Source organism: Diplotaxodon limnothrissa, linkage group LG7, assembly GCF_057381915.1.
Source record: "Diplotaxodon limnothrissa isolate DT_005_m linkage group LG7, D_limnothrissa_male_GT1.1, whole genome shotgun sequence".
In the NCBI taxonomy this organism is placed as follows: domain Eukaryota; kingdom Metazoa; phylum Chordata; class Actinopteri; order Cichliformes; family Cichlidae; genus Diplotaxodon; species Diplotaxodon limnothrissa.
The window spans coordinates 36,375,089-36,390,643 of NC_140602.1; the positions used below are offsets into that span (position 1 = coordinate 36,375,089).

General features: G+C 38.1%; 1 protein-coding gene across 3 annotated transcripts in view; it reads left to right on the forward strand.

Moving 5' to 3' along the window:
- Window positions 1-10,121, forward strand: part of whrna (whirlin a) — a 212,152-nt gene extending 202,031 nt beyond the window's left edge. For all 3 annotated transcript variants that reach the window (XM_085359646.1, XM_085359647.1, XM_085359648.1), the window contains 2 exons: window positions 4,000-4,122; window positions 9,939-10,121. In XM_085359646.1, coding sequence (XP_085215772.1) covers window positions 4,000-4,122; window positions 9,939-10,121 — 306 coding nt within the window. The remainder of the gene's footprint in view (window positions 1-3,999; window positions 4,123-9,938) is intronic.
- The last annotated feature ends 5,434 nt before the right edge of the window (window positions 10,122-15,555 follow it).

Consider the following 15,555-nt stretch of genomic DNA (forward strand, 5'->3'; position numbering starts at 1 on the left):
TGACTGCGCTGTAGCCTAATGAAATTCACAAATCCCTCTCTGGTTCTTAATGATTGATGGAAGGAATAACAAGCAAGGATGGGAGTAGTCTGATTGTTTATGGAGAGAGAGCTGATAAATTCAGCATCCAAAGAGATTGTGTAACATAAAAAAAGCTGCCTTTTTACTACCAAGAAGCAAAAATGTTTTCTTCTGCTTGTTCCTGAGTGTCAGGCAAGTGGTTGCAGAAAAGAGTGGAGTTATGTGCTCATAAAATCTTGCCCTTAATAAACTTAAGGAAGGCATTTTTAAGTCTTCTCATCTTTATGTCAAACAAAAGACAGCAGAAAGCAGAACTGTGGGGCAGTTACCTGAGTAAGTATATAAGTATGGCTTGAATTCATTCAAGAAAATAGAGTAAACCACTGATCACGTAACTGGATATTTCTCTCTTGCCAGTTTTAAAATGCTGAAACATGTTTTTGTGGGTCTTCCGTTCATGTTCTAAGATAGATGAGTATCTGATGTTGTCCTGGGTAATAGCATTCACAACTTCCTTTCATTGGCACCAAGCAATAATATTCTCTGGGCTATTGAAGTATGTCAGTGGTGTAGGGAATTGTTTTGCTTAAGGTTTTCACTAAGAAGCTCTAGATTGTCATTGTCTCCAAGTTCCAGCATGCTACTGCATAAAAGAGAGAGTTGATTAATGGATGTCCCACATCCATCTCTTCCAAACCACATCCCTACTACACACTCCTTTATGTCAGAAAGGTCACTCATAGACTGGTTTTCTTAATCCAAGAGTAAAACAAACAGGTTTTGATAAAGGTTTTGGGAAAAGACGTGTTGGATCCAAAATATGAGACGGACAAAAGGAACAAAGTGAGAGATAGAATGTCAAGCATTTAAAGGGCTAGATATTTTACTCTGGAGGTGATGTAGCCCTCACTTACGCAAGGCTAAAATGAGTATGGATGATTATATAAGCATATCTCTTAGTCCTCAGTCACACAGGCCTGTAAGCAACCCTTTGGCCACCTGTTTTAGCTGGTCTTCGGTCAAATCTGTACTACCTGACTGGTTGGCAAGTGGTTGCTGGAGATTGCTAACTGGTGCTGTGTGAAATCCAAAAGGAAACATCCTTGTGATTGTGTTGGTTGCCTGCAAACATTCGTTTGCATGAAAGAAGCCAACATGCCTGCAAACACTCGTATAATCCAAATCAGAAATGGAGCACATTGACCTCCAAAGTAAAATGTATGCCTTACTGCTGAAACCAACACATTTCAAAAGGCACAACTTTTACTTTGAAGCTTACTGATGTTCATTTCCAGTTTGTACTGCACTCTTCACAGTTTCACTTTTTCTTAGCAAGCAGTTGGTGAGTGTTTGCAGACAATGCAGGACCTTCAGTGCAAATTACAGGCAACAATAAGGATCTGCTAGCAACCAAAGGAATTGTAAGGAGGTTTTGAATCCACCATCACAAACCAGTTTGCAACCAATTTCACCTTGCAACAGCAACATCCATCTACCAGTCACTAACCAGTCAGGGATCACTCATTTTTCCCTAGCGACTGATGGTTTCCAAGGAGTTACTGACTGGTCTCAAGGTTTTTGTGACTTGGGCTTTTGTAGCCAATTTCACATCAACTGCCAGCAGCTAATTGGGGAACACTCACTTTTCCTTTTATGACCAATTGCCAGTTGATTGCCAGGAATATGTATGGCACTATACAAGCCTCCTAAAAACAAGCTCAGGAGAAAAATAGTAGCTCCATGTAGCAGTGGAGTGTGGTTTAGAGACTGCAGGTGGAGTATTGCCCAGTAAGTTGATGCAGTTACAAATGGTAACTGATTAGTATCTTACTTATTCTGCAGTTGGATGCTGGAACTTGGCGTTTGAGACAAAGGAATCACAGCGGACAGAAGTCTGTGTTCCTGTGTTATTGTAGTGAAGTTGAGTGGACTTTACCCACCGGGTAAGTGTCATTGCACAGAGTGTGTTTGGCAGATCTGAATAGACGTTTGGTGATGGCACGAACTAGTCTCTGCCTCTTCTGTGTGCTGAGGGGAACTCATGAGTCGGTGAGGCTATAGTAGCTGAGAGGTTACACTCCTGTATGCAGGTATTTACTGCCACTCCAACAATATAAGTATGCACACACAAATTTAACAAATGTTTGTGAAGCTTAACAGGCAAGGGAACAAAGCAGCCACAACACCCATAAGAATTTCTGCTTATTGAGAGCTTTGGCTATACATGCTGTCGCAGGGAACACACTCAAAGTTGAATTCTGAATTCTGATTGTCAAATTCAACTCAAACCTTTTGACAGTTTGGGGGCGGAAACCAAGGGAGTAATTGAGCCTCTTATGAGCCATCACAAGGCACTGACACGCACATCTCAGTGACTGACGGCTTCGGTTAACTGTGTTAAACTAAGTTACACTGTGGCAGCAGTGTGGGTGTCATTTTAAGTTGTAAATTATAAACAGTTCCTTTTGAATGTACTGACAACTATCACGGGACAACTTTGGTTCAGAAGAAATCTAAGAAATGGGCGGTTGTTCTGACAAGTTCTGAAGTCCCTACTCAGCCATTTTGCATGAGTCTATTTATAGTATAATAATCTAATAATCTAATGTTCTACTGTCTAATAGCCATGATTATAAATATATTAGCAACTGTAGCTGTTAAACCACAGCCAGTACAACCCATCAGGGCCTTGTAAGGCTATACTGGTGTTTTTATAAGTTATGTTTGACTTTATGACTTTCTGTGTCGTTTCTGGGATGCTTAGGACTCAAATTGCACTGCTGGAAATAGTGTATTTTGATGCATATGCTATTTTTTTTGCAAATTTGCATTATAATACTTCGTTTTTCCTGCAGTATGTAAAAATTGGTGAATTTCAAAAATAAAACTATGAAGACACTCAAAATAAATTTCCTGTGGTGGGAAACTATTTTGTGCAACTTTTTTGTATTTACAGTTTTGAGGGATAAGCCTCTTAAATTTCTCTAACTAGAAATATATGTTAAAAAAACAAAAACAATTTTCATTTTTTTTGTAGTTTATTGCACTTTTTTGCAATTTATGTAATTACTATGCACTTAATGCATACATATATTACAATCTGGGCTATAATGGTTGTATTGGTGTACAGCAACTTGAAATGCTCCCAAAAATGGCTCTACAGCATGTAAAAATATAATATAAGCTCTGGCGGACTTGGTTCTATGGTAGGTCTTAAAGGGTTAATAACGTAACCCTTTCCTTACTACTAAAAAAAACGAGCTGCTGTAGTTTTTATTTCAGTTCTTGGCAGAAAGTGTAGCTTGTTAAACCTTTGTTTTATTTCTGATTCAACCTCTCTGTCTCCTTTTTTTTTTCTTAAAGCACTTTTATTGTTGATTCCTTGGATCCTCTGGGAGTTTATCAGGGATCCAGGCCCAAGTCCTCTTATAACAGAAATAATGGCTTGGTTAACAGGTTTTCAGGATGTCTGAAGTATTCAGTAATCCAGTGATTGTTGTAGTACACTCAAGCCCAAAGCACATTGGAACTTTTAATAGTTAATGTTTTTTAAATTATACATGTTATACAAGTTAACCACTACACTGAATCCCTTTAACTCACACTGATCTTGGAACCTGGACATAAAAACCCAAAAACATGTTTCAGATTCATTTATAAAGGAAATAAACACCTATAAATGGAAGGAAACTGTACAAGACCCAGCATAAACATGACTACATCATGGAAATGGAAATTAAATGTGTTTTATTTTGTCCTCTGACTTGTGAAGGTGTTAAATTGATTGCTCATTCAGAATAAACAAGGGAAACCATTAGGAAGCTCATTGTTGCTCCATTAAAATAGCCAAACATACAGTATAGTACAGTGTAATCCATGCAAATTGCAACAAATCGAAGGCAGATTATCTTATAAAGTTATGAATGTATTTATAAATATGCCTTTCATTTCGTGTTCCCTCACTCTGCCTTATTTCAGCCAGGGCTTTTGGAGCCTACCGCTACACTAGTGAGGGTGGCAAAGACTGCCAGCACCCTGGGTATTGCCATTGAAGGTGGAGCCAACACTCGCCAGCCGCTGCCACGAATTGTGACAATACAGGTAAGTCAGGAAGAACATAAAATAACATTGAAAGTTGGACCTCTTATGCTCATTTCCAGTGTATCACTAGTAGAGTAGCTTTCCATGTTTAACAATTCAAAATAACGCATATTTATCTTAAACTGGACTTCGCCTACTTATACCGATTGGTTATGATTTTTGTGCCTGTAAAACAAAATTCATAGTTTGAGGAGCCAGCAAAGGTTGCTTGGTTATCTGACTAGGATGCCTCCTGGGTGCCTTCAGGGCAAAGTGTTCTGACCATATCCAATCGAGAGGAGGCCACGTGGTAAATCAAGGACACACTGGAAAGATTATGTCTCTCAGCTAGCCTAGGAACGGCTAAGGGGTTGATAGATGGATATTTGATGTACACAATGCTGTCACTCCAATACGTTTTCCACCTGAATGGAGGAACCATATATATGTGGGACTTCTGGACTCACAACCAGAGCTTCAGTGAGATGACCATATTAGGCTACCCCCTCATATACTGAACCAAGAGTAGAATAATCTTTAATATGCGTTTAAAATGAACAGTCACCATAATAACACTGCTAAATTCAGTTCTCTGCTTACTCTGCTAACATGCAGTATTTTCATGAGTACTGTCCTCGCGTGGTTGAGCTGTGTTTTCTTTATCCTTGAAACACTTTGGATTTTCTGTAATAGTGCCACGTGCACACCTTCCAGCTGGGATCTTGTGTTCTTTAAGGCTTCATAAGGATTCACACAGCAGCTGAACTCACACTGAGATTTCTGCTAATTTTGTCGTCATTGGGGCTCTACAGAGATGATTACAACATTAATGGCCTACATGTATAAGCCCTAGCTGCCTGGAGATTTTGGTAATTACTTTGTCGGGATGAGGCACTTGGTATTGTGTGTGTGTGTGTGTGTGTGTGTGTGTGTGTGTGTGTGTGTGTTAAAGGGTAAAGGCAAAGGGCAGAAACAGCAAATTACACAGCACCTTTTTATCTAAAAGGTAGAAGTCATAGGCTCATTTCAAATACTTAATGTTCAGTTTAATGCTGTGGCTAAATAGAGTTGCAGTTATATTTCCCACAAAGCCTTTTTCATTTATAGCATATCTGTCATATTTAAAAATACTCAAAATTCTGAGCTCCCAGCTATGCGGAGTGACAGAAAAATTCTGAAAGCTTTGCTTGAAATGGCAGGTTAGTCACCTCTAAAGAAAGGTATTACTTGTGGCTGTGAATGCATATATCTGTCTGCCATGATAATTTGCAAGCCAACAAATCTTGCTCTAGTTCAGGACTATATGCCACACTAATCATTTTCTAAACACAGACAATGAGACAGTTACAATTTTAATATCAGTGCTAGGAGCAGCTACAGACTCCAGTCTACTCTCCAGTCAAAGCTGTCTCTCAGCCTCCCACTCCACAGAGGTGGTGATTGAAATAAAAAAAAAAGGTGGCTGATTGCAAAGGAAGGGATAAAAGGATTGGAAATCAGCACATTCAAAATCAAAAGCAGGCTGGAAGAAAGGACAGCAAGTGTGAGTAAAGGACACAAAAAAGTGAGAGCAGTGTTAATAAGGAGAAGAAGGATGAGGAGGATTTGTACAGATGATAAACTGGAGATTTGGTGGGTAGATCCTGTATTTGGGTATTTGTGTGGGTGTTTCAAAAGTGATTGTTAGGAGGGTTGCAAAGGGATTTGAAGCACTAGTAGCTGTGCTAGTGCTACAAATCTCCCAGACAAGTATTCTCTACCCTTCAAATGTCTTGCTCTCGCTTTTCTTATGTCTTATGTTCCTTTTTTGTGTTTTCCTCAAAGAAGAACAAAGTTTTGTTTCACATTCATCTCTTTGGTTATTGTACAATCCTCAATAGAAGTTTCATGTGCATTCATTCAGTGAGAGAAAAAAAGACACCAGGTCCTTAATAAACAGGAAAATCTCAGATAGCACTTGTTTTGCTTGAATGGATTTTTCTGCATCATGCATCATCGGGCGTTGTGTTGGTCCATCGTAGGCTCCTGAAGCTCAGCTTATCAGGAGAGCTCTCGTATTAAAGAGATAAACAGTACAAGTCTTATTTTTTATGCATTTTTGCTTAGCTCAAATATTAAACTAAGCTTTCGAAAGAAATGAGCAAGTCGTGTCTTATCACTTTTCAAGACGGCCAGCACTGCAGCTGTTTTGTACTTCCATTCAGCTGCCACTCTGATATGCAAGCCAGCAGGCCTTCAGCCCCGGATGGTCTGTGATATCGAAGGTTTCATAAGCACAGAGAGCAAGGAAGTTCAACTTAAAAGATGCAACCACTCAAAAGGTTTGACCCCAAACTATTTCTTTTTAACCTCAGACACTTCTCCAAGAGAGTAATAAACATGAAAAAGTGCCTCATTGCAGTGGCTAATAGCAAAGGAAGTAGGTGCTTTTTCTTGCATGGGGAGCCCCAGTGGAGCCATTGGACACAAGGTTAGAGCTCATTTCATGAGAGAAGTTTAACTCAGCTAAAGATAAGTTAAATTATTCATGCAAATCAATTTTTAAAATCAAGTCGAAGTTATTTCTGAAACTAATTAGCACATTTTCAGCACAGTGGTTCACTTGGGTTATTACCTTTAAGACAAAACCACAAGCTTTATGATACCCTTGCTACATCCCTGAACAATAATGCTATATAGCTTCACAGTTATTTACAGACATTAATAATAAGGCAGCCTTAAGGTCACTTGTAACAAAGCGAAAGGAGACTTCCACATGCTCAGGTTTCAAGGTGGAAAAGAAGGCTGTGAAAAGTTTGCTCTGTCACCCGGGGAATGCTAACTCGATGTTATTAGGCCCTTGAGCAAGGCACACAACCTCAGTACTTCTCACAGTCAGGACCAAGCATCAGAATGATAAACTTGCTCTGGAAATAAAATAAAAAAAATGTTTTTAGCTTTCCACTTGGCATCCACCTCACCCAGGGGAAAAATGCAGGCATCACATCAGAGCAGGTACCCTGTACAATGGACACTCTCTGCAGTATTGAAAGTAAACACTGTGGAGTCATAATACGGCAAACCTCTGGCTTATGTGTTTCGTATCTCTCTGGGCACCGGGGCTGTCATCTTAGGTCACTTCAATCACAAATACAGAGGATGAAGTGACGACAAAAACACTGCTGCTGGCTGGCCTTTCCACTTGTTATCAGTCCCCATCACCGCTCATTGAAGCGACAGCTCTTTATCACAGCCATCTTCACATTATGATGACCAAGTGCTCCCCTAACACTGAGTAATTGTTGTAGCTTAAATAACCAACATGATGATGCAGCCCTCGTCTGGAAAGAAATATTGATGTTTTTAGCTCTCATAGTCACATATAATGAGGTCACCTAGCAGGGTCACAGGAAGAAAGACATAAAACTGGTGTTTTTTTTTTTTGTTGTTTTTCTTTAAGATGAAAACTATTTTCAAAATGCATCCTGTTATGTTTGGCTTTAAAGAATTATTTTTGGATTTTGATGCTCTGCAATCATTTTGTTATAGTGAGGTAATAAGCTGGTGACAAAAAGGTAATCATGTACAGCAGAACAGTCTTTACCTAAACTCAGATAAAGTGAATAACAGCACTCCCTGACTGCACCAGCCTCTCCAACAATTCATAATGTAGAAGCTCCTCAGAAAGTCCAAGGCATTTATCTGACATCTGAACTCCTATTTTAATCAAACACCTGCAAAATGAACAAGTGTTAGGGAAAATATTATAAAACACTTCTTCAGTAAAGACTCAGAGAAGAGAAACACAGACAGTTTTACTTGTTGCTTAGCAAGGGCAGCTCTGAGCTCTCGCACGAGAGTGAGGGCTCAGGGACTCGCGCTCAGAGACTGCCCCGGTCTTTATTTTATAGTTCCAGTGTGTGTGTGTGTGTGTGTGTGTGTGTGTGTGTGTGTGTGTGTGTGTGTGTGTGTTGCTGATCAAAGGGTCATAAAGCACAAAAGGTACATCCTTGGTCAGGAGAAGGGTGACCCCCCCCCCCCCCCCCCTCACCCTGGATAACACAGTGAGGAAGTCCTGCAGTTCATCTAAATGTAAAGAAGCACTTAAACTAAAACAGACATAGCTACGTTAATCCTACCGTAAAACAATAAAACAAGGTACGAGCTCTTTCCCATGCTCCCAGGATGTGGGGGTGAACCAAGCCTGCTGAAAATCACACATCCTGTCACTACACAATTGATTATATGCCTCTAAGCATACATGGTTAAACATTTCCTAATACAAATAACTACATGCAGTATTCTACCATATGCAAACTTATATCACTAAAAGATTATACTGACTACTAAATACAATTTTCCATTGACAACAAGTTTCATCAGTGGTCCCAAACAATCCATTGACAAGATCCCAGTGATAGATACCACATATCCTGAGTCCATTTGTCAGCAAGCTGAGGTGTGTTAGCTGGCGCAAGATGAAGCTACACAATATTAGACAGGTCGTTCTAATATTCTGGCTATCAAATATGTAAAAGAGTAGAAATGTGTCAAAAACAGAAAATAATAGCCAGGAATGCGATGAAGCAAAGCTATTTAGTATAGTGGTGAAATAATTTCATAATAATGTGGATACATACTAACAATTATATTAATCTGTGAAGTTGGATTTGGTTATAAATTAAAAAAAATGAAGGTATAAATTTATAAACTGAATATTATAATTATGCCCTTTATCCTCTCATATTCCCAACTTACCTATTGTTAAAACCAAGCTACTATTACTTTATTACTAGACTGAGATTCTTCAGTGCACCTAATAGCTGACTGCATGACACTGGAAGCTGATATTTTTTTGACAAAACATGCACTAAACAGTAACAGGGACAGTTTGTAGAGACAATAGATCATAAAACAAAGACCATGAAATCATGTCATGTCTTGTGCATGCAGAGTGTTTTATACATTTGTATTAATATTTTTATAATATTTTCAACTTTTTTTGATAGAAAAACATCTTAATGCCTGTATTTTATATGATTGGGTGTGTTTATGCTGATTAAATACTTTTTCTCATATTTATGCTGCCTTATTTACATTTTATTTGGTACCGAAACAATTTAAATGACTTTGGTGTAAGTGAACGGCAGTAATTATCATCAACTCTAGGAAGCTTTTTAAACCTGGTAAAGTAAGTGGTAAAGTAACCCTGTTTGGCAGGTTAGAAACTAATATATTCTGGCTGGCTGAAGAGTAAAGCCAGTTTAAATCACTTTCATAAACTCTGACCATATAAAAAGCAAATAAATGTTGCTTTTTGGAATAGACTTGAATCTGAAGCTTTTGTGTGGCTTAATTATCTAAAATAATGCCTTTTCTATTCATATTTATTAAATATTTTACATATATAACCTCATGTATAATTTGACTTGACTTATTATTAGTCATTATGGAGATTTAAAGCCCAATTTCAAGATTATGTCTCTGTCATTCTTTTTTTTAGAAGTTAAAATTCATATAAATAACACTTTCAGACTGCAAGGCTTGTCCAAGGCTGCCTATTCTGCATTTGCTGGCAAATATCATTCACAGAAATATTATCCAGGAGGAAAAAGAAGAGTATTCACAGTGCAGCTTCAGGTCCAGAAAATTCAGAGACAAAAATTTAACAAATTTATTCCTGAATTTTATTTTACCATTATTACCTTAGAGGAATTTCTGTTCTCCTTGACTCTTTTAAGAACAAATATATTAGTACAAGTGTTTCCCACAAGAGGCCGATTTATTTTGGATGTAATCATGGCAGGTTTTAAATAAGATCTCCCTAAAATTCCCCTCTCTTTCTCTGTCTCTCTCAGAGGGGTGGTTCAGCTCATAACTGCGGCCAGCTGAAGGTGGGACAGATTATACTGGAGGTAAACGGGGTTTCCCTGAGGGGCCGCGAGCACAGGGACGCAGCGCGCCTCATCGCCGAGGCCTTCAAGACCAAAGACAGAGACTACGTAGACTTCTTGGTGACTGAGTTCAATGTGGCACTATAGCTGAGTGGAAGAGGAGGGAGTACGATGACGAAGGTAGCACCAAGAGAAGAGGACTTCAAAGGGGTGATGATGCAGAAATATTCAAGTATTCTATTGATTTATATGGCACAACTCTTGGATAAACCTAAACAAACCACCAACTGATCTGAGCCCTTCTCCTTTCTCGGAAAACCCACTCTTGAATTTACAAGGCATTACTTTCACCGTGGACTTTGTCCAGGATTCTCCTCAACTTGTTACCTCCCCACTGTGAGACATTATGCGCTGCAGTGGAAAACCTGTACCTTTTGTGTTAAACCGTGTGGATTTCTGGAACTTCTCATAACACTCCCATGTCTCATGCTAACTTTATTTTACTTACTTTCTGCTTTTAACTGAGACAACTGCACATCTAAGATAAACTGATTGCTTGGCTTTACAAGTTTGGATTTGTATATGTAAAAATGGACAAATGTAGATACAGATGCATATATAATGTACACATAAAAGTACTCCTATAGAATTAAAAAAGAACCTGTAACCTCTGTCGCATCATCTATATATCTAAATATATCTGAAATATGGTGATGATTTGAGGACAATACATGAATCCACAAGTTTTACCAGAATAACGGTGACCATCAGCAAAATACCATCCTTTCACAAAGAGGAAATGGGGGGGGGGGGTGTTCTTGTCATACTGACAAAAATAGAAATAAAATACCGATATTTGTTTACTCCGACATGAACCCTGACTTTGCACTTACACACCTCTCTTTATATCTGTGTTTAAAACTCTGCCTTCACATTAGGACGGCCAAATTGGAAAATATTATCCATCCACAGTACGATATGCAAAAACGGGATTCTGCATCATATTCAAAACCTCTGTGGAGGACTTCTACTGTGTTTTATTATATCCAATATCATAATTTAATTGGTATGTTTTTCTCTCCTGAATTAGGTTATTATAGTGACTTGAGTGGAGCTCATAAATGCTACTTGTTAACCGGGTGAACAGTAGTAGCGTTTACTGCTCAGGGGCCAATAAAAATCACAAACAGCTGGTGTGTCAGCCAAAACAACATTACTATCTAGAGCTGTCAGCCAATAATTAGACATTTTTTCATCATTGCACGATGGAAAAATGTTAGTTGTGATGTGTTTAGAGTCTGATATGACTCTAAACACATCACGATTATATTTGGACATAACAGCAGCAGAGTTGGTTGCACTGCTGTAGGAGTGAGCCAAGGGTGCCTGCTGCTTAACGTTTGATTACTCCCAACATTTAAAACTGATTTGATCTTAATTATTTTTAAATGCACTTTTTCATAGACCAATGACTGTGACAATTATGTTGTTTATCTTTGACTCCTTCACAATAAAAGTCGCTCTTTGTTTCACCTTTTTAATGGTGTTAGCATCTGAAAGAGAAAATGTTCACTTTGCCTTAGGAGTAATTTACATCAGCGAGATGATCATTACTTAATATGAATATGAATCAAAGCCGCCCTACGGATTAACACAGCCTGTAAAATTGCAAATACATACTTTAGATTTTTAAACAAATGTGTCAGATTCCAGCTTTAAAGACTATAGCGTTGCTACAGTTTATCTACACACTCATAAATCAGACCTTACTTCTGCAAGTAACAAAATAAAAATACCTCATTATTGCAAGTATCTGTACATTACTTCAGTATTTATTTTCACGTTCTACTCTTTACCTGGGTTGTTACGTGAGGTTTAAGACATTTGAGGGGAGTATTTCCTGTCACTGTGCGTCTTCAAACATCAAACTGCCTTGAACCTATTTGGGTTGAACAATAACATATAAATGGCAATCCATGTGGGGTATCCAGAGAGGCAATTCTGGTGCAGAGATCATCAGTATACACACAAACTGCACCACTAATTCACTCAGAGATGGAGAAAGATGGAGAAAAGACAGGATGGGAGAAGAAGAAAGAAATTATTATTATAAGGTGATATTTAAAAGGCTGGAAATTTAAAATGTCCATTTAATGTCCTTATTTATTTTAGAGTTGTTGTTTTATTAACAGATATACATGATTTGTTGCTCAGTTTATGTCTCTTTTTTTCATATTAGTGTAGGGTAGTAGTTTACACATTTTCCTAACAGCAAAAGATCCCCATTTGATTCTGGGAGGAAACACCAATCCCTTGGGGGTAGTGTCAGGAAGCATCCTGCATCTGCCAGAAAGAAATCTGCCAAATCAAGCATGTAGAGCTACCCGCTGTGGTGACCCCTTGCCACAAATTGAGGTGTACAAACTTTTTGTTACTCAGAGGTTGCGTGAAAGGCAGTTTAGTGCAGGTTACAGTGGTTAGTTGAAATACTTTGTTCGTCTGTTGCAGAGTAGGCTGTGGTCTTCACGGTCAGTGTGAGGTTGAGATGAGTAGCAGATATCACATTAAATTTAAGTTGAATTACACTTTCGTATTAGCTTTATTCTAATATAAAGGTGTGTATGAGATGGAAATCAGCCGTGATAGCTCATTGAGCTTTGGTTTATAACTTGTTGAAGGCAGTTGGCTAAATCCACGAGCAGCAGCCGCTGATCACAGCCTGTATACTAAATCTACTGGACCACACAATGGAAATGGTTGCTAAGTGACTATTTCCCCATGCTGCACCCACACCTGCTGAATCCCACTTTAACTCTCGACTATACAAATGTTTCTGTTTAGGTGCAGAAACAGTCACCTATCTACATTTGTTAGTTTGTAGTACTGTAGCTACTTTTTTAAAATTCCCATTACTTTTGTCTCCTTTGTCTATATCGCAGAATTAGAATAGAATAGAAGCCAGAATGAAGTTTGCATTTCCTTGTTTTGTTTTAATAACGAGCTTCAGCTTTTCCACTTTTACTTGAGTAAAAAAGTTGAATCAGTACTTCAGCTTTTATCAGAGTACCTTTTAACACAAGGATCTGTACTTGTGACAAATGTGTGCACCTTTGCCATCTCTGCCTGCAAAAGGATTCTGGAGCTCCCCGTTTATGTTCCCAAAACTCTGAATCAAAGATATGTTTTTCAGATTTGGCTAGCTTAGTGTGGAGGTATTCTCAAAGATCATGAAATCCCCTCTCGGATTGCTCAGTTTTTCTTCTGCTTTCCCCCCCACTGAATAACAATTGATGATTTTATTTCATAATTTCAGAGTTATAATTATTTTCACCCAGGGGGGCCTTGCTGAAGCCATGGTCGGTGCAGTAATTATTCCCAAGGAGGGAGTAATGGGACATTTAGAGGACGACACTGCCAAAGATTTCTGTAACGCTCCTTTGCACTTGTGGTTGGATGCACAGTCACATTTTATCCATTTATAGAAAAGCAATTAGGAGATAAGCAATGACATAGAGTGAGAGATGGAGTGAGAGAGAATGACAATGAGGGAGTGACTGAAGTAACAAATGAGATGCACTTGTTGTTGTGGAGATGCTCTGCTTCCTCACAGGAAGAGTGCAAGCGTGGGGAGGATGTACAGCAAACATCCTGCATGTGTCACTCTAGAGACTCACATTAGGCTGCAGGTAGAAACTTGGAGTGATTACAGTAATTAATCCAAGTGCTCTGTGTGTGAACGTGTGATCGTTAAGCGTTTTATGCAATTGATGTGTGTCTGCCTGCAGATACCGCATGAAATTATGGAAACAAGAACATTTTGAAAACAAAGAGACAGCAAATAAAGACACATGTAAGCGCCATCAAGGGAGCTGTTGGACGAGACACAAACAGGGGAGCCGGAGTCTGGTAGTCCGGGCTTTTTAGAAGAATGCCAACAGTGCAGCTCTGTGAGAAATGTCTGTCAAAGATGCCCGATTCATTCTGGACACAAACGGAGAATAGAGAGCATTGTGTTCATGCTTTGATTTTACAACATATCCTTGTGTGTCAACCTTCAATGAATCATCATGAAAAAAATATTTGTTTTAATCTCATATCTATGTTTGTACTTGTAAATATGACACCAATATATATTATGGGGCAAAAAATAAGAGGCTGAAGTCTGATTAAATACTTGGACTGCCTGAAGATCCTTTTTTGTTGTGACAATAAAACTTCAAACATTAGCTGATCTCTATTTTTATGCTTTACCTATCTGTTTTTTTTAAAGGCTTATTAAAAATGCACTTTTCAAGAAGATTGGTCCTAAGAAAAATCCACTAGATATAAAGCTATTTTTCCTCAGAACTCCTCAAGAAGCTACAGTTCTTACATTTGCTCTGAAGAGAATCATTCTGAGTAAAGTTTTAATCCATCTAAACATATCTCTCATTTTAGCTCTGGTGTAGTCTACATCAATTTCTTTATCTCTGTCTGGCTGTGAAGCTGCTATATGTCCCTTTTCTTTTCTTTTTTTCTTTTCTTTTTTGGATTGTTTATACCAGCTCATCTTTAGATATCCTGCAGTAAAAAAAGTCTTAATGAGAGCCATTACTGTATTACCAAATACAGAATTATTATTGCATTGTGTTGCCATAATAAAATAGAACTGAGTATGGGGAGTTATTGTTTTCTAAAAACGACAGTGACAAAAATATGACCGTTTTCATATGTCATGTTTTCTTTAATAATAAAAAGCTTTATGCTGATACTAAAACTGTCTGATTAGCTGGTAGTTTATTTTTGTTTTGTTTTTTTAAATGTCCCAAGATCTTGAATCTCTAATGATGAAAAATGTATCCCATGGCTTTACAAAGCTGCTCACAAAGATGAAACAACAAGTTGTTGTTGTTTTTTTTTAAAGAAACTGGAGGGAAGTAAAAATAACTAGAGCTTTGTGAGAGTTCTGAGATCAGTCGGGGGCAAAATAAACACAAACAGACTTGGCCAGAGTATAGGCATGGATGTGGTTTCACTGCTTGGGCGTGTGGAATGAATAAACCAAATGCTCAGTGTCAATCATACAAAAAAGAAAAACCTGGCTTCTCAGTAAATGTGGTTTTCAAATTAAATGAGCTAAAACAAGACACACAAAGGTGATATCACTACAGATTTACTTGAAATTATATTTCTGCAACCCTTCATTTTCTAACCATTTGTGTTTAGATGTACCTTGGGATAGCTGTAATAAGATATAGGTTGAGGTGGATGAACACATCCTAGAGGATGTGTATTATATTAAAGTTCATGACAGTACAATTAGAAAAAGACTAAACAAGTATGACTTCTATGGAAGGGTTTCCAAGAGAAAGCATATTCCCTTTATGAAGAGCATTGTAGCAGAGCTTAGATTTGCAAAGTTACATCTAAGAAAATCACAAGAACAATGTCCTTTGAACAGACAAGAATAAAATAGAGATGTTTGGCCATAATTCACATCACAACGATCCCAAGAATGCCAGCAAATCTACACAAGACGTCTAATTACATTGATGGAAAAGATAACACAGATGCAAATACATTACCTTAAAAATATAAAGCT